The sequence below is a fragment of the Hyla sarda genome, chromosome 4, assembly GCF_029499605.1.
Source record: "Hyla sarda isolate aHylSar1 chromosome 4, aHylSar1.hap1, whole genome shotgun sequence".
NCBI lineage: Eukaryota > Metazoa > Chordata > Amphibia > Anura > Hylidae > Hyla > Hyla sarda.
The window spans coordinates 292,567,516-292,587,562 of NC_079192.1; the positions used below are offsets into that span (position 1 = coordinate 292,567,516).

Sequence of the window (20,047 nt, forward strand, 5' to 3'; positions counted from 1 at the left end):
GACCTGGTGAAGGTACATTAGACCTGGTGAATGTAGTACATTAGACCTGGTGAAGGTACATTGGACCTGGTGAATGTAGTACATTAGACCTGGTGAAGGTAGTACATTAGACCTGGTGAAGGTAGTACATTAGACCTGGTGAAGGTACATTAGACCTGGTGAATGTAGTACATTAGACCTGGTGAAGGTAGTACATTAGACCTGGTGAAGGTACATTAGACCTGGTGAAGGTACATTAGACCTGGTGAATGTAGTACATTAGACCTGGTGAATGTAGTACATTAGACCTGGTGAAGGTAGTACATTAGACCTGGTGAAGGTAGTACATTAGACCTGGTGAAGGTACATTAGACCTGGTGAATGTAGTACATTAGACCTGGTGAAGGTAGTACATTAGACCTGGTGAAGGTAGTACATTAGACCTGGTGAAGGTAGTACATTAGACCTGGTGAATGTAGTACATTAGACCTGGTGAATGTAGTACATTAGACCTGGTGAAGGTAGTACATTAGACCTGGTGAAGGTAGTACATTAGACCTGGTGAAGGTACATTAGACCTGGTGAAGGTACATTAGACCTGGTGAAGGTACATTAGACCTGGTGAAGGTAGTACATTAGACCTGGTGAAGGTAGTACATTAGACCTGGTAAAGGTACATTAGACCTGGTGAAGGTAGTACATTAGACCTGGTGAAGGTACATTAGACCTGGTGAAGGTAGTACATTAGACCTGGTGAAGGTACATTAGACCTGGTGAAGGTAGTACATTAGACCTGGTGAAGGTAGTACATTAGACCTAGTGAAGGTACATTAGACATGGTGAAGGTACATGAGACCTGGTGAAGGTACATTAGACCTGGTGAAGGTAGTACATTAGACCTGGTGAAGGTACATTAGACCTGGTGAAGGTAGTACATTAGACCTGGTGAAGGTAGTACATTAGACCTGGTGAAGGTACATTAGACCTGGTGAAGGTACATTAGACCTGGTGAATGTAGTACATTAGACCTGGTGAAGGTAGTACATTAGACCTGGTGAAGGTACATTAGACCTGGTGAAGGTACATTAGACCTGGTGAAGGTACATTAGACCTGGTGAAGGTAGTACATTAGACCTGGTGAAGGTAGTACATTAGACCTGGTAAAGGTACATTAGACCTGGTGAAGGTAGTACATTAGACCTGGTGAAGGTACATTAGACCTGGTGAAGGTAGTACATTAGACCTGGTGAAGGTACATTCGACCTGGTGAAGGTAGTACATTAGACCTGGTGAAGGTACATTAGACCTGGTGAAGGTACATTAGACCTGGTGAAGGTACATTAGACCTGGTGAAGGTAGTACATTAGACCTGGTGAAGGTACATTAGACCTGGTGAAGGTACATTAGACCTGATGAAGGTACATTAGACCTGGTGAAGGTACATTAGACCTGGTGAAGGTACATTGGCAAACTGTTCTACCGCTTTACCTGTATATACCACAAACTAAGAGTAATTTTATATGTCATATATGTCAGCATAGCCTGGGTGTCATTTGGTATACAATTCTATACTTGTACAGATAGTAGGGCATTTGTCATGATGCAGTTTCAGTAGAGAAACTTGTTCTGTTGCTTATCCTATTACACCAAACAATCATTTACATCAAGTTTAAAGTGATTACTTTGGCCTAGAGCTGCCACTGATATTTCGGCTGCTAATACCATTTACACAGCTTTGTCTCTGTGCAAAGTTCCCTGACATCACACTACTTGTTCTTTTCCAAGAAATGAATGGAGGGGAGGCTTAACCCTTCGACAGCTGCACTATGACTACTTACCTGCCTAAGCTCCAGCGACATGCTCTGTCAGGAAGCTGAACGCAATTTTCACATTGCTTTCAGCTTCCCTTTGCAGTGTGGTCCTGGTTGTGGTCTGCTTTACATATACTTAGGTCTGTGCTGCACAGACACAGTATTCAAGAGCTGTGCAAGTCCTGACTAATCTCATGTTTTTAAAGGAAAGTATATTTACATGTAGGGTCAAACATGCCGTATTTTGCTGTGTATTTGCTGCATCATATTTTCCTGCCCATTAAAGTCAATAGGTAGCAAAATACACAGCTGATTTTGCTACCCATTGACTTCAATGGGTAGGAAAATATGCAACAAAATAAGGCACGTGTGACCCTACCCTTGATTAATAAACAATATGTAACAGGTAAATATATGTTTTCTTATAGGTTTTATCCAAAATCTCATATTGCTCTGTAGCAGATGTAGACAGAGCAGTGGCAGCAGCAAAAGAAGCCTTTGAGAAAGGGGAATGGGGAAAAATGAATGCTCGTGATAGGGGTAGAATACTGTACAGGTGAGTGCCACATAACCTTGAATTCTTTACATTAGTTTGTTAAACTGATAATGCTGGCGTGGACAAATCTTAGCCAGGAGCCAGCAAAAAAAGTAGAAGAAGCTTGAAATAGTGGTGAAAAGTGGAGACTAACACTTTTTAGGGTGTGATCCTAAATGTTGAAGTATAATTTCAAAATAAGAATCTGTTGTGTTGCCACAGGGAACAATAATAAGAGATTAACCTGTGAAAATCAATAAACGTAGTAAATCAACAGTTACCCACACAAATGGCTATTTCTGCACCTTTTTCCTGACTGTGTAGGACAATAGCTTGTGCTATACATTATGCTTATGTATAGCCCCCATTTACCTTAGTCATGCTGATATTCAAATCAGTCCGTTTACAATGCATTTGTTATTTTCTGACTATAAGTTGGTCAGTATTAAAGGGATATTTATAATTACTCATACTACTCTAACACAAGACTTGCAGATTTAATGGAAGAGCATCAAGAAGAATTAGCCACGATTGAAGCTCTAGATTCCGGAGCAGTTTACACATTGGCTCTAAAGACCCATGTGGGGATGTCAGTTCAGACCTTTAGGTACTTCGCTGGATGGTGCGACAAAATTCAGGCAAGGGTTTTCTAACTAAATTACTTAATTAGGTTTATTTGTTCATGTATTGTATGATTTGTTAGCATGTACATCAAGTAAAGAAAATTTGGTTAAAAAAAACTGAAATCATGTGACAATGACACTCCACTACAAATACTTTGGGACTCCTACAAGTAAAAGTTGCTATACCTAAAGAAAAAACAGTATACATTTTACTTACAAATACCACTTTATTGATAACACAAAATTAATTAAAAATACTACATGTGAGGGCATGCTGCAGAAGAAATCCAAAAGTATTTGGGGCATTGCAATTAGTCACATGAAGGGTTATAAAGTTATCTACTGAACTTTAAGAAAGGATTTTCACAAAGGGAATGGGATCGCAGCACTCCTGTCATCAGTCCAAAATATAAAAGCTTAAATATATTAATCTATTTTAAAAATATAAATCAGAAAAAGTACATGAAAACAGCAGAAATCGACACGTAAAAACCGACAGCAGAAACCGACCCTTTATCAGTGCATAACAAGAACTATATCAAAACCAGAATAAATACTTAAAGAGGTACTCCAAAGTTAACATCTTGTCCCTTTTCCAAAGGATAGGGGATAAGATGTCAGAACGGGGGTCCTGTGCTGGGGTCCCCCGCGATGTCCCCTAGCACCCGGCGTTCTAAACAAATGCCGGGTTCCAGCGGCAGTGGTCATGATATCGCAGCCACACCCCTTATGATGTCATGCTACGCCCCCTCCACTCATGTCTATAGGAGTGTGCGTGACAGTGTAGTGAGGAAAACTTTTACCTGTAGAGAAATGTGCCCTAGCAGCTGATGATAAATGCTGAGTCAGCAAAGCCACTGATTGGATGAGAAGCGCACACCCGCTCCATACTATTGGTTGTTGGGGGGGGGGGGGTGCAGCATCGCTTAGCTCAGTATTTGGCACCAGCTTCCTGGACACATTTCACTACACCCCGATCTCCGCACTCTCACAGCGAGCGGAATATAGCAAACTGTATCCTCTCTATGAGAGTGGAGAGATCGGGGCAGAGAAGCGGAGAAAAGGGATGTTGAAAACTGTGTCCCCACTGCTGCAGCTCGCTCTTGCAGCTGCTGTAAAAATATGAACCTGATCCCCATGGCTTTCATCAGCTTGGGGGATGTAGAAAGGTGTGTCCCCGCTGCTGGCTCTCTCCACCCCCGATCCCTGCGGCGAGGATGTAGGAATGTGTGTCCCCTAGTGCACCTGTACCTCACTGTTTCCCCACAGATTTTTTACATCCTCGAGGCAGGGGAGAGCGGTGATCGCCCTCTCTCGTGCCTCTGCGTAGAGGGACACCGTCACGGGGAAGCAGTGAGGCACGGGTACACTGATTTGAAGAAGTGGTAATCAGAGGCAGGGGAGAGCGGTGATGGATAGCGGTCTCCCCTGCCTCTGCACTAGGGGACACACATTTCTACATCCCTGCTGCTGGGATCGGGATGGAGAGAGCCAGCAGCGGGGGGACACATTTCTACATCCCCCAGGCTAATGAGAGCCGTGGGGATCGGGTTCAGTTTTACAGCAGCGGCGAGAGCGAGCTGCAGCAGTGGGGACACAGTTTTCAACATCCCTGTTCTCCGCTTCTGTCCTGATCTCTCATAGCGATGATACAGTTTGCTATATTCTGCTATGAGAGTGCGGAGATCGGGGTGTAGTGAAATGTGTCCAGGGTGCCAAATACTGAGCAAGGCTGCACACCCCCCCCAACAACCAATTGTATGGAGCGGGTGTGCACGTCTCAGCCAATCTTTGTGGCTTTACTGACTCAGCATTTATCATCAGCTGCTTGGACATATTTCTCTACAGGGAACAGTTTTCTTCACTACACCTGCACACCCCCTCCCATGGACATGAATAGAGATACCGTATTGTGTTGTCTCGGGGGCGTGGCTGGGACAAAATGTTCAGAACGCTGGGACACAGGAATACCCCTTTAAAATAAAAAATAAAAACACACCTCATTCCCATGTAGGAAGCACTGCCCAGTTACCCAGTTCTAAAAAGTTACCTATTACCAGTAAGTTAACCCTTTACACTATCCAATACTACAAATAGTAATAATAGGTTGACCGTCAGGTAAGTATTGCACTACAGTAAACCAAAAAAACAAGAAAAATAATAATTAAATAAAAATGTGTTAAATTTTCAAAAAATAAATAAATAAAATACATTTTGAAAAAATCTTTTAATAAAAAACATTTATATTTATTTTGTGAAATGTAACTGTCATCAAATGCACATTACCATATAATAATTCAAAAAAATATGTAGATGATAAATAGATGGTATGTCATCTACTGAACTTAAACTCTGTGGTGGCATTTATATTGGCATACAATTTGTTTTGCCCAAATATAGTATCTAATCCCTATCTATCCCTTAATAGTCGAATCCACTAAGTAGTCTCAGTAAACATCACTCAATATCAATACTAGTAACACAACTCAAAAAGAGTGTAGTTTACTCATATTATGCAATTGTCACTACCATCCTGACATACGATTTGTCACTTTCTCAGGAGATACTATGTTGCGAGCTGTGTGCCTCACTTTTATACATCTCCCAGGTTGGGCAATTTCCACACTTACAAATGCATGTTTTTGGATGCTGGCACATACCCAGACAGCTGTTTTGAAATCTCATGGTTTTTGCCCACCGTGTCATGGCCGCAGAGGAGAGCCAAGGTCACCAGGCATGCACACTACTGGAACTATGTGCTTAACTATTTACAGTACAATACTGTAGTAATGAAATACCCCTAAAGTACTAAGTGCTATATAATTCTGTGGTATTGATGCATTTATTCCCCTCTAAAAGTGTTATCATAATGTCCACAAAAATTCTTCTACTCATAGAATTGTATGGTCCATTTCTCAGGAATTCAAAGAGAATGTTCACACTACAGAATTGCAAGTAAAAGCCATTAGACAATAGGACATTAAATTCCGCAGAAAATTCCACATAAAATAAGCGCCAATTCAGCCTAAATGGAGCTGAGAGGGCAAAGAAATCTCCCTCGATAAATTCTGTAGTGTGAGCATAGACTTATTGGGAAATGTATCAAAACATCTGCAGAGGAAAAGCGTCTTCTTTCATTTTTTTAAAAAGGCTTCTGAAAAATAAAAAAAAGAAGCAGTCTGATTTGTTGCTATGAGCTCTGCACAGGTTTTGATCAATCTCCCCATGTGTGTATAGATTACAGTGCATTTCAAAGGGTTATAGACCATTGTTTACTTTTTTCAACTTTCCCCATCATTCTGCACTCAGTGCCTCATAATAAAGTGAATACAGAGTGTTAGAAATCTTTGCAAATGTATTTAAATAAAAGGAAAAACTAAAGTATAGTATTGACAAGTATTCTGACTCCAATCAAAGTGTCTCCTCTGAGATGTTTCAAGTGTTGAAATATATATCAACTGGCACTGGAAAGTTAAACAGATTTGTAAATTACTTCTATTAAAAAATCTTAATCCTTCCAATAGTTATTAGCTTCTGAAGTTGAGTTGTTGTTTTTTGTCTAACTGCTCTCTGATGACTTACGTCCCGGGAGCTGTGCAGTTCCTATGGGGATATTCTCCCATCATGCACAGCTCATGTGACATCATCATTGAGCAGTTAGACAGAAAACTTCAGAAGCTAATAACTATTGGAAGGATTAAAATTTTTTAATAGAAGTAATTTACAAATCTGTTTAACTTTCCGGAGCCAGTTGATATATATAAAAAAAGGTTTTGCCTGGAATACCCCTTTAAGTTGCAGAATGATGAGATATAAAAATTAGCACACGGCCGCAACATAACAATATGTTAAAAAGTAAAAGCATTAGAAAACTTGCAATGTATTTGCAGATGCCTTCTATACAGTATACATTTGCATGTGTTAAACACCCCAATAATGTTATTTTTATAGGGCTCTACTATTCCAATCAATCAAGCTCGTCCAAATCGAAATTTAACATTTACTAAGAAGGAGCCTCTTGGGTAAGTGCATCCTATGCTACTGACTTTAACAGTTAAAGGGTTTTTTTCTTCATAGGCTATGTTCACATTTGCATTAGGAGCTTACTTAGGGAGCTTTGTTCACTGATTCTGTTAACATGATGAGACTTTAGCAGAGAGAAAATTTCTGTAGGTTTTTTTTTCTTTTCTCTCGGCTAAAATCTGCAAAATTACAGACATCAAACGGAACCCCAACAGACCCTATTCACAGTCAGTGAGACCTGTTGGAATCCGTTGGTGTTTGCTGTGGCACACTATGGGGGAGATTTATCAAAACTGGTCCAGAGGTAAAGTTTCTGAGTTTCTGACCAATCAGATCGCTTCTTTCATTTTTAACAAGGCCTCTGCAAAATGAAAGAAGCGATCGGATTGGTTGCTATGGACAACTTAGCAAGTTTTCCTCTGGACAGGTTTTCATAAATCTCCCCATATGTCCAGTTTGTTTATCAATTGCTGTAACAGAGCTCCATAAAACTGCTGTGAATGAGGCCACAGAAAGTTATGTCAATATGGCCACCTGAGGGAGAAGAGAGGCAGCTAGTGGTGGCCCCATTTAGACAGGGACTTATGTTGTTACTGGTGAAAATTAAAGACATTTTGTTATATGGTTGATTAAATTTTTTTTAAATATTTATTAAAGAAAACGGCTCCTGACAATCCCACCACTAGGGTTCCCCATACCTACTTGAACACTAACCAGTCCTACAGCAGCATCAGCTTGTCCATGAGTCATGGACAAGAGATGACTCATAAACAAGGCTGCTTGAGCAGACACACCAATCACCACCACAAATTTGTACGTGGTAGGGTACTGAGTAACATTTTTTTTACATTTTTTTTATGGTATCTGACAGTTACCCTTTAATAGACTGTTGACTATGCATGTGAACCCCTGTTTTCTTGGGGATTCTTCGGATAAACCATAAATGTCTAAGGTTCCCACCTTAGTCTTATGTGGTTCATTTTAATAAATAACCCAACAATATAAAAAGGGTAAAGTTAACCTTTTTGGTTGATTTTATTGTCAAGGTAAACTAGAATGATTTTCTCATAACAACCAATCACAACTCAGCTTTTTTTTATCGTAATGAGCTATGGTAAAATGAAAGCTGAGTTGGGATTGGTTGTTATAACAAAATCATTTCAGTTTTTCTCTCACACAGTATGGTAAATTTCCTCCATAGAATTTTGCTGCACCACATTGTCATTGTTTGTCAGTCATGAAGGAAATTATTACATTGTTTTCTATTCTTTAAAAAAAAAAAAATTGCATTTTGTCAGAATTACCATTGTGCAAGACGAAATACACTGCTCAAAAAATAAAGAGAACACTAAGATAACACATCCTAGATCTGAATGAAGGAACTAATCGTATGAAATACTTTCGTCTTTACATAGTTGAATGTGCTGACAACAAAATCACACAAAAAATTATCAATGGAAATCTAATTTATCAACCCATGGAGGTCTGGATATGGAATCACACTCAAAATCAAAGTGGAAAACCACACTACAGGCTGATCCAACTTTGATGTAATGTCCTTAAAACAAGTCAAAATGAGGCTCAGTATTGTGTGTGGCCTTCACATGCCTATATGACCTCCCTACAACTCCTGGGCATTTTCCTGATGAGGTGGTGGATGGTCTCCTGAGGGATGTCTTCCAAGACCTGGACTAATGCATCCGCCAACTCCTGGACAGTCTGTGGTGCAACGTGGCGTTGGTGGATGGAGCAAGACATGATGTCCCAGATGTGCTCAATCGGATTCAGCTCTGGGGAATGGGCGGGCCAGTCCATAGCATCAATGCCTTCCTCTTGCAGGAACTGCTGACACACTCCAGCTACATGAGGTATAGCATTGTCTTGCATAGGAGTAACCCAAGGCCAACTGCACCAGCATCTGGTCTCACAAGGGGTCTGAGGATCTCATCTTGGGACCTAATGGCAGTCAGGCTACCTCTGGCGAGCACATGGAGGGCTGTGTGGCACACCCAAAGAAATGCCACCCCACACCATTACTGACCCACCACCAAACCGGTCATGCTGGAGGATGTTGCAGGCAGCAGAATGTTCTCTGCGGCATCTCCAGACTCTGTCACGTCTGTCACATGTGCTCAGTGTTAACCTGCTTTCATCTGTGAAGAGCACAGAGCGCCAGTGGCGAATTTGCTAATCTTGGTGTTCTCTGGCAAATGCAAAACGTCCTGCACAATGTTGGACTGTAAACACAACCCTCACCTGTGGACGTCAGGCCCTCATACCACCCTCATGGAGTCTGTTTCTGAACGTCTGAGTGGACACATGCACATTTGTGGCCTGCTGGAGGTAATTTTGCAGGGCTCTGGCAGTGCTCCTCCTGCTCCTCCTTGCACAAAGGTGGAGGCAGCGGTCCTGCTGCTGGGTTGTTGCCCTCCTACGCCTTCTCCACGTCTCCTGATGTACTGGCCTGTCTCCTGGTAGCGCCTCCATGCTCTGGACACTACACTGACAATGTTGCTTCCTGAGTGGACAGTGTGATTTCACAGAAGTGTGATTGACTTGGAGTTACATTTTGTTGTGTTTTTGTGAGCAGTGTGTTACCTGCCTTTATGTGATCTGAGTATCTGCTGATATGTTCTGTTCACAGAGTATGTGCCATAGTTATCCCCTGGAACTATCCATTGATGATGCTTGCCTGGAAGAGTGCAGCATGTCTGGCTGCAGGCAATACTCTTGTTTTGAAGCCTGCACAGGTACTTAATCTTATCTTTATTTATAAATATTTAAATATCTATATCTATCTTCTCAATATGGCCAACATATGTAGACATCAATACTTATTATTAAATTCTAGTTTTTCATGAAGATAGGTGCATAAAATCAAGCACACAACCATGCTATCTTAATAGAAAAACATTAGTAGTAGTAGTATAGGTCCTACTGACAAGCTTAGTAAAAGCTTAGTAAAATTATATGTGGCAGTGTCATATAAAGAAGGTTTTGGAATTTCTGACATAAAAGTCAGGCTCTGAAATTTATGACCTGCTAGTTTTAAGTTAACATATTTATGGCTATCTATTTATCTATCTAATATCTATCTTGTCCCTCTCTCTCTCTATATACTAGCTGAGTACCCGGCGTTGCCCGGTTTTTCCTTCCTAATCCTTTTTGGGGAGGAAAATAAACAAAGGAGGAAGCTTTTGACTTCATATGCAGTCCTCATATATTGTTGTCATATCCCGACCCCACATCCCGACCTCCTATTCCGACCTCCTGTCCCGACCTCCTATACCGTCCTCCTATCCCGACCGCCTATCCCGACCTCCTATTCCGTCCTCCTATCCCGTCCTTCTATCCCGTCGTGCTTTCCCATCCTCGACCTCCTATCCCTTCCTCCTATCTCGACCTCCTATCCTGACCTCCTATCCTGACCTCCTATCCTGACCTCCTATCCCATCCTCCTATCTCGTCCTCCTATCTCGACCTCCTATCTTGACCTCCTATCCCATCCTCCTACCTCGACCTCCTATCCTGACCTCCTATCTTGACCTCCTATCCCATCCTCCTATCTCAACCTCCTATCCTGACCTCCTATCCAGACCTCCTATCCCGTCCTCCTATCCCGACCTCCTTTCCCGTCCTCATATCTCGACCTCCTATCTTGACCTCCTATCCCATCCTCCTATCTTGACCTCCTATCCAGACCTCCTATCCCGTCTTCCTATCCCGACCTCCTATCTTGACCTCCTATCCCGTCCTCCTATCTCGACCTCCTATCCCAACTTCCTAGCCAGACCTCCTATCCCGTCCTCATATCCCGTCCTCCTATCTTGTCCTCCTATCCTGACATCCTATCCCGACCTCCTATTTCGACCTCCTATCCCGTCCTCCTATCCCGACCTCCTAACCCGACCTCCTTTCCTGTCCTCATATCTCGACCTCCTATCTTGACCTCCTATCTTGACCTCCTATCCCATCCTCCTATCTCGACCTCCTATCCTGACCTCCTATCCAGACCTCCTATCCCGACCTCATATCTCGACCTCCTATCTTGACCTCCTATCCCATCCTCCTATCTCGACCTCCTATCCCAACCTCCTATCCAGACCTCCTATCCCGTCCTCCTATCCCGACATCCTATCCCGACATCCTATCCCGACCTCCTACCCGACCTCCTATCTCGTCCTCATATCCCGTCCTCCTATCCCGACCTCCCATCCCGTCCTCATATCCCGACTCGTAATATGTGTACCAGGTAATGAAATAGCTCCAGCCAAACGGAAATTAGATGGGAACATACATTTCCCATTGATTTGCATGGGACTTAAAAAAAAAAAAAAAGCCCTGACCCTCACAAATGGGGGTAGTTAAGGGTTAAATTAACTATCCTATATTTTAAGTGGACATATAAGTAACATGTGACCAAGTATTATCGAAATATCTCCAGCTGTTTGGAAGTTATGCAGTAACATAGATTTCCCATTGACTTGCATGGGACTTTAAACATAAGTCCCGCCCCTGGCAAATGGGGGTGAGTAAGGGTTAAATTACCTATCCTATGTTTGTTGTTTACATATAAGTAACATGTGTGCCAAGTTTCATGTTAATATCTTTAGCCGTTTGAAAGTTTTTGTGGAACATACATACATACATACATACACACACACACACACACACACACGTTGAGTTTTATATATATAGATATATATAGTCTATTTTTTTAAATGAATCTTAATCATAAATAATACCTAGTCCAGTCTGTGTGTATTTACAGTTGGTGCTCTGGTCATAAAAATGCCTACTTATTTCAGGTGACACCATTAACAGCTTTAAAATTCGCAGAACTTGCAGCCAAAGCAGGTGTACCTAAGGGTGTTATCAATATCCTGCCTGGATCAGGTAATTTATGCCCTATTTTATTACTATTAAACTAAAATACCAAAAAACTTGTACTTGTTTAATCAGAGATGTGCACACACTATGTAGAAAGGGGGCTTGAGCTTCTGCCCTTTTGATGCCCCCTGCTACAGATGTCTTGTTGCCGCGGATGAGGCATCATCACATAGCCGCCGGTCATGGCTGCTTTAACAAAAGTCCAAAAGGTGCTCTGTACCTTTAAAAAAAAAAATAAATAATAATAATATTTCTGCACGTTGGGCTTGTCTGCTGGAACCCTGGGTCCTGCTGCACATGATGCTTGCCAAAAGAGATGCTGAAGGAGATTGCGGGGGGGGGGGGGGTTGGGGGGTAAACAACATCATCAAGCTGCTTCTCTATGTGTGTGGGAAGGAAATAAATACCGTATATGTGTATTGGGCCTGAATAGGGGGTGGAAGAGTTTATATATGTATGTTAGCGCTGCATGGGTGGGGAGTTTAAGTATATTGACTCTGCATGGGGGCCGAAGAAGTGGCCTTTTTTTTTTTTGCACTTGAGCCCATGCCACCAAAATGTCTGTGCACATCCTTGTATTCATATTACTAAAAAAAAAAAAAGTTTTCCTGCTCCTAAAGGGGTTCAATATCTGTTGCCAATGGTTATAAAAGGTCAAATCTGATGACAGGTTCCCTAATAAAAGAAAAAACTAAATTAAAACTAGATGACTTTTTTGATTATCTTTTTTAGCAGGCATTTTATCAAAGTATTTGGTGCTGTCATAGCCAAGTATAACCATATATTTAAATTCTACTGAGTTTAACCCTAAATAAAAAGGTTCCATTTATGCTCCTTTAAGAAGTACTTTAGTGGTAACAATTTTTTAAAATCAACTGGTGCCACAAACAGATTTGTAAAAGACTTCTATTTAAAAATCTTAATCCTTCCAGTACTCTTTCTCTCTGACCACAGTGCTCTCTGCTGACACCTCTGTCTATGTCAGGAACTGTCCAGAGCAGGAACTATACAACATCCTCTAGAGCATACAGCAGATGATAAGTACTGGAAGGATTAAGATTTTTAAATACAAATAATTTACAAATCTGTTTAACTTTCTGGCACCTGTTGATTAGAAAAAAGTTGTTTTTGTACCCCTTAAAATTTTAAAAATTCCACCCCTGTTCTAATGCTTAAAAACAGACAATTTTTATGTCTTTTACATATACATGTATGTGGTACACATCTTAATTTTTATCAGCTTTTTTTGGACAACTTATTTAAAGGCCAAGAAGTTATGTATGAAGTTATTTACAGCTTTACAAAAATGTTAGGAATTACGGTACATAGGCTATTACATGGAGAAAAGTTATTTAAAATGACAGTAACCCTTTAAAATTAGTGTTAGTGGGTAATGGTGGACTAGTTCTATCTGTCATAAATTCCTGTAATCTTGTACACTTGGATGTCAAAAACATAACCTAAGGCATTATATTAGAGTGTATATCAGGTTTGCACTGCATTACTGGCATATCTTTAACTAAGCTTTGAAGCACTACCATGCATTCCACATTATTTTTATTTTGCTTCTATAGGAGGTCTAGTTGGACAGAGGTTATCTGAACATCCAGATATACGCAAGCTTGGTTTTACCGGATCTACCCCAGTAGGAAAGCAGATCATGAAAAGGTATGCCCAGTGTCCGGCAGCTGCTGCCAAGGCAAATAAAATCATGGGGTGCATCAAAAGGGACATAGATGCCCAAAACAAGGAAATAATTCTACCAATGTACAAATCACTAGTCAGACCACACATAGAATACTGTGCACAGTACTGGGCACCAGTGTACAAGAAAGATATAGTGGAGCTGGAGAGAGTTCAAAGACGGGCAACCAGGGTAATACGGGGAATGGGAGGACTACAGTACCCAGAAAGATTATCAGAATTAGGGTTATTTAGTTTAGAATAAAGATTGTTATGGGTGACCTAATAACTGCAATATGTATAAATATATCGGGGAAGTACAGAGATATCTCATATGACCTATTTATACCTTAGACTTATTCTATAACAAGTGGACATACTCTACGACTAGAGGAAAGAAGGTTTCTACACCAGCACAGACGGGGTTCTTTACTGTAAGAGCAGTGAGACTATTGCACTCTTTTCCACAGTCATGGTAAACTCGAGAAAAGAGTTCAAAAGGGTCCAGGACGTGTTTCTGGAGAGTAGTATACTAGATATATACAGAAAGTTGATCCAGGGATTTATTCTCATATATTCCATATAAGTAATTTGCCCCCTTGTGTGGGTTAGTTGGCATCAACCTTATGAGGGTTTTTTGCCTTCCTCTGAGTAGAGACACATTAGGGATATAGGTCAAACTTAATTGACTCTCACCTCGTCTATAAAGGTTTAAAGAGCTCTAGGGAGACTCTTTTTCATAGACTTTAACTGCATATCTGTCTTATGCCATTCCTGTATTGTTCTACATTTGTTCTTCTTTGTTTTTATAGTTGTGCTGTGAGTAATCTAAAAAAGGTTTCACTGGAACTTGGTGGAAAATCTCCCCTTATCATCTTTAATGACTGTGATCTCGACAAAGCTGTGAGAATGGTGAGTGTATCCCAAAAAGTGATTGATAGATGAGATCATAAGTTTGGTGGATAAAATATTTTAAAGTACAGTACAATAGATCTCCTATCACAACACACTGAGACAATATAATGCAAAAAGTGTACAATCTTTATTAGAGTGAACAAAAAATCATAAAAACTATTAAAATGGAACTGTAGCAGACAGACTACAAAGGCATCTCATCATGGGTAGTTAGGTGGGTATCTGGTGCAAAAAAAGATGCAATAGAGAAATGTGGATACTCTGTAATTTATACACATATAAACCAGTAATAGCTGTATAAAAATACTAGCAATCATAAAAAAATATATCTGGGTATGCACACACAGGACAATACTAACAATTGCACAATTACTCCAATAAAGAAGAGGACCGCAGGCAGGGAAAGGGTTAACAAACAGGCATGGTATGATATGCTGGACTGCCAAACAAAGTACGGGGCTGAGTAGAAATAGTTATCACAACACAGGGGATACCCAAATGGTGATCCTGAACGATCCTACAAAAATAGCCCATAAACACATGTTGGCAATCCCAGCACAACAAACGTTCCCCCAGCGGACATCTTACCCAATTCCTTGAGGAAGCTTTGCGAAACGGCATTGGGGTGGCTCTCTACATTGGGTAAGATATCTGCTGGGGGCATGTTTGTTGTGCTGGGATTGCCAACATATGTTTATCGGCGCATTTTTGCCCCGTATCCAGTTTTCTGACCGGACCTAAAACCGTGGTATGCTGCGGTTTTAGGTCCGGTCACAAAACTGGAAATGAGGCAAAAATGAGCCGACTGGAGTCACCGTTTGACTCTGGTCAGCTCATTGAAATGAACTAGATACAGGCTGGGATACAGGCTGGGATACAGGAGCACCCGGTTTTTGCCCCCCCCCCAGCCATATCCAGTTCCCTTATAGTTAAATGGTAGTGCGAACCCAGCCTAACACTCATTTTAAAGGGTTACTGTCATTTCAAATAACTCCCCTTCATGTGATAGCCTATGTAATTCATTACACTTTTGTAAACCTGTAAATTACTTTACATACCAAAAAACAACTCCTTACCACAGCAAAAGCCAATATATAGGTTGTCCCACAAAGCAAAGTTTGTAAAATCAAATGTGTACCACATCTTTCCCCTGAGAGATGATGTTGGGGGAAACTGGGATCAGGTATGTTGGAGTCTGACAGTGGCTTAAAGGGGTACTTCGGTGTTAGACATCTAAACAAACGCCGTTTTCCTGTGGCAGTGGTCGTGACATCCCTCCATTCATGTCTATGGGAGGGGGTTTGGTGGCTGACACGCCCCCTCCCATAGACATGAATTGAGGGGCTGTCACAATCACGGCCTCCACCTCCGAGCATTCTGAACAAAATGTTCAGAACGCTGGAGCACCGGAGTACCCCTTTAAACCTCCTTTTTCCTTTCAGAACTCATGGAGATAAAAGAATGTTTCAGCCGACATCTCATGTGTATGCATACCTTAACAGCAGGGATAGCAATTAAATAGGGGGGAGTAGAAAAAAATTGAAAAGCACACAAATTTGTGCTGTGGTGGCTTTACACGGACAATAACAGCAAAAGTTTTTTTTTCTTAAAGAGACCACAGGTGCTTTTTTAAAAGGTTTTCAGTTTTATTTAAATTAAATAATAAGTTGTGGGTTCCCGGACCAGAAGACTGTTGCTGCTGAAATTCTCAGCAATTACTTTGTGACAACACAGTCTTGTTTTAGGCTAGATTCACACATGCAGTTTTTGGTTCAGTTTTTTTTTTTTTTTTGTAAAAGCCAGAAGTGCAACAGTAAGGAAACAGTCCTTTAATACTTCCCTTTCTTTTTTGTATCCAGTCCTTTTTTTTTTAGCTCCAAAAATTGCATGTATGATTCCAGCCTTAGGGTCAGTTTACACGTCCTTATTTTTTCTGCAGATTTGCAGCAACAGATTTTGCCACCTATTAAAGATAATGGTCACCAAATCCTGCTGCAGCAAAAATAAGGATGTGTGAACTGGCCCTTAGAGTGTATTCACAGGTATAGTATCCTGCGCATACTTGATGCACAGTATTTAAAGCTGCAGAGTTTAAATGGGCACCGTCAGATCCGAATACTTTGTATATGTTGTTACTGATGAAAATTGAAGATTTTACTTTTTGTAATATGGTTGTTCTTTTTTAAATCAGATCTTTTTTTATTGAATTTTGAACAGTTTCATACAGAAAAAAACTGAAACCATGCACCCCCACCCCTTCTCCCCCAAAGCAACATCCACCCCCCTCCCCAACAACACAAACCTAAGTCCACCATAGGTCCACAGTCACTGGTGCCGTCCTGCGAGATGAGCACAAACATAGCAGTGAGATGTCCCAGGTGTCACCCAACCTAACTTTGTTGAGAGCAGTGCTAGGAAACCATGTGGTGCGCCACAAGGTGTGAAGGTGAGGTGTATGGGGCAGATGTTATAGCCCAGGGGCAGATGTTATTAACCCCTAAATGTTCGTGATGCCAGGGCGTGGTTTTCCCGGTAACCACCCGTATGGTAGCACTACTATCCCTAGGTTAGGCAGGGTAATAATAGTCCAAGACCAGGTTAGGATTGATGGTAGCTTTACTTAGGTAGACAGATGGTAATAGTATTTACAGCTAGGCCAGGAACCCAGAGAGGTGGCCAGTAACACAGAAGGACCTAGCAGCTTGCTGGGACCTGTAGTGACTTTGATAGACTTTAGGACAGCCACGCTGACTATAATAGACTTGACTATGGACTTGACTTGACTGTAGGTAGTGACAGCAGACATAGATGACTTAACTTACTGGAATGTGGCTGTAGGTTAGGCTTAAGGCCTCCAGATGTGCTGGACGCTCTGAGATGTCTGGTCTTTACTGTGCCTCAGGATCTAAGAGCGTGATCAGAGCAAAGAGGCAGATTGTAATGGCTCCCCCACTTATAAAGGGGGCTGAGCCAGAAGCCCATAGGTCAAGCTGCAGGTCACCTGGTTAGCTGGTGCTCTCTGGGTAACAAACACATCAGGTAAGCACATTATTATGTGACTAACTCAAAGGTCCTTAAAGGTCCTTTATACATAACACACATAACACTATACATAATATATATTACTATGGAGGAGACACTGCAGGAGGGCCCCTAGGACACAGAGGGACTCAACCTGACAGGGCCCAAGTACTGTATGGGACTATATCCTGTACTGGGACATCACAACCATATACATAGTAATACTGAATCATTGTGCAAGGAGACAAGGCAAACGTATACACACATTTAGCGGTAACAAACACCATCCACACAAAACCTAGAAGACATACAAGAACATGTGTAATGTGATTGTTTAAAATTTTTTTGAATATTTAATAAAGAAAATGGCCCCTAAAAATCCCACCATAAGGGGTCCCCATACCTACTGGGACACAACCAGTCCTGCAACAGCATCAGCTTGTCCATGAGTCATGGACAAGAGATGACTCATGTACAAGGCTGCATGAGCAGACACACCAATCACCTCTCACCACCACAAGGGAGGGGCATTCTCCCTTCCCCTGAGAGGATTTCTAACACTGTGAGCTAATGAAAAGAGGTATTATAATAAATATAGGGTATAGAGGCATAAAAATTACATGGACAGAATTATGTACATGTTACATACCATATAGGTACTTACTAATTCTTTTTTTTCTTTTTTGTGGATCTGAGAGGTGGGTTTTAAGCTTCAGAATTCAATGTAAATGAAATGACTGAATACAGCTTCAAATCCTGAGCATCAAATATGCGCAGGATACTGTACGTGTAAGTAGACTCTAAGGGTAGGTTCACACTACTGAATTTCTGTCTGGAATTTCGCTTTCAGCCAAATCCTATTTCTGCAGCCAAAATATAATTCTTTAGGTTGAATCCACGCAAAAGACATTGCCGTCTATGGGGACAGCAATGTTCGCGCGATCCTAACATTGACTAATTCAGTTAGCACTGGGCGTACTCGGACTCTGGAGCTTCCTCAGTGTGAACCTAGCCTAAGTGTATATTTTAACTTTAGTACAACTACATAGAAAGCAGAACAGAACACACGGTTCATTGTAATATCCATATTCCACAATGCCCACTGACTATGCATTTATATTTATTTATTTATTACAGGGTATGGGAGCTGTATACTTTAACAAAGGTGAAAACTGCATTGCAGCTGGTAGACTTTTTGTTGAAAATTCTATACATGATGAATATGTAAGAAGAGTGGTAAGTGTACATTATTAAGTCATCTATGTACTTACAGTGAATGGCCCTCATTTAGTAACATGATTCCGACTCTTTTTGTTGGGTTTTGCGCCTAAATACGGAACGTGCGACAGAATGTGCGACAGAAAAAACCTGACAAAATCGGAATCACTCAGAGTGAAAAAAAAAAAACTACATTTCAGCCAAAATCACTCATCTTTTCCCAAAACCACTCTGAAATTCATGTGAATTATCTGGGAAGAAAACCCGACACTTTAAAGCATGTATAAAGTTTCAGAAAGCGGAGTAAATTCTCTGGTTGTTTGCTCCTTTGCCTGCCTCGTCTTTTTCAAGCAATTCTTACTTGTAATTTTACTTTTTTTTTTTTTTGCACAATTTAATTTTTAAGCAAGGTTTTAGTTTTATTAACACATTTTTTATGAGTCTTTTCTACACTTTTTTTTCCCCTATCGTTTCAGTAATGATGATGATTCCAAAAAAAATGATTATATATATATATATATATATATATATACATATACTCATTTAATACATCTATCTTTATGTGTCTCCCTCCTTCCTCAGGTCCGAGTTACAGTGTGTGAATACAGTACTTTATATACACAGATTTCCATGAATACATTAACCCATTAAACATTTGAAGTTTGCCGGGTCTCAATGCCATTGGAGGCTGAGTATGACGTCAGCCTCAAGGGTCTATTGGTGGTGTATATGAATGAATTGTCTAGATCTATAACATTGGGATTTTTTGGCCCATTGAACTCAATGGGTCCATTGAGGTCTATGGAGTTCTTGCAGCAAACGGGTTAGAAAGCGAAACTGCAGGGTCCTGGTAGTAATGTGGATGGGAGACTCTGATGTGGGTTCAATTCCCGGGTTGATATACAGTGTTGGGATTATACTTTAATTAGGATAGACATGTATGGGTCAGTTGATAGTTAAGAAAGTATTTGAACCATGGGAACTAGGTGAATTGGATACCATAAATGGGCAACTAGGTTAATTGAAACAGGAGTTAGTGTGTGGTATCCAATTGACCTAGTTCCCACAGTTCAAAAAATCATGTCTATCCTAATTAAAGTATAATCCCAACACTGTATATCAACCCAAGAATTGAACCACACACCAGGGTCTCCCTTCCACATTACTACCAGGACCCTGCTGTTTAGCTTTCTACCCCATTTGCTGCAAGATCTCCATAGACCATTATGGGCCCATTGATTTCAATGGGCAAAAAAATCACAATGTTATAGATCTAGCCCATTCATTCCTATAGACCCTGGAGGCTGATGTCACACTCAGCCTCCAATGGCATTCAAATGTTTAATGGG

The 20,047-nt window shown here is 40.9% G+C and overlaps 1 protein-coding gene across 1 annotated transcript in view; it reads left to right on the forward strand.

Annotated features, from left to right (window-relative positions):
* Positions 1–20,047, forward strand: part of ALDH1L2 (aldehyde dehydrogenase 1 family member L2) — an 84,291-nt gene that overhangs the window by 50,218 nt on the left and 14,026 nt on the right. The window contains exons 12-19 of the mRNA XM_056574500.1: positions 2,219–2,346; positions 2,813–2,963; positions 6,900–6,970; positions 9,616–9,721; positions 11,780–11,867; positions 13,436–13,529; positions 14,357–14,456; positions 18,618–18,716. Coding sequence (XP_056430475.1) covers positions 2,219–2,346; positions 2,813–2,963; positions 6,900–6,970; positions 9,616–9,721; positions 11,780–11,867; positions 13,436–13,529; positions 14,357–14,456; positions 18,618–18,716 — 837 coding nt within the window. The remainder of the gene's footprint in view (positions 1–2,218; positions 2,347–2,812; positions 2,964–6,899; positions 6,971–9,615; positions 9,722–11,779; positions 11,868–13,435; positions 13,530–14,356; positions 14,457–18,617; positions 18,717–20,047) is intronic.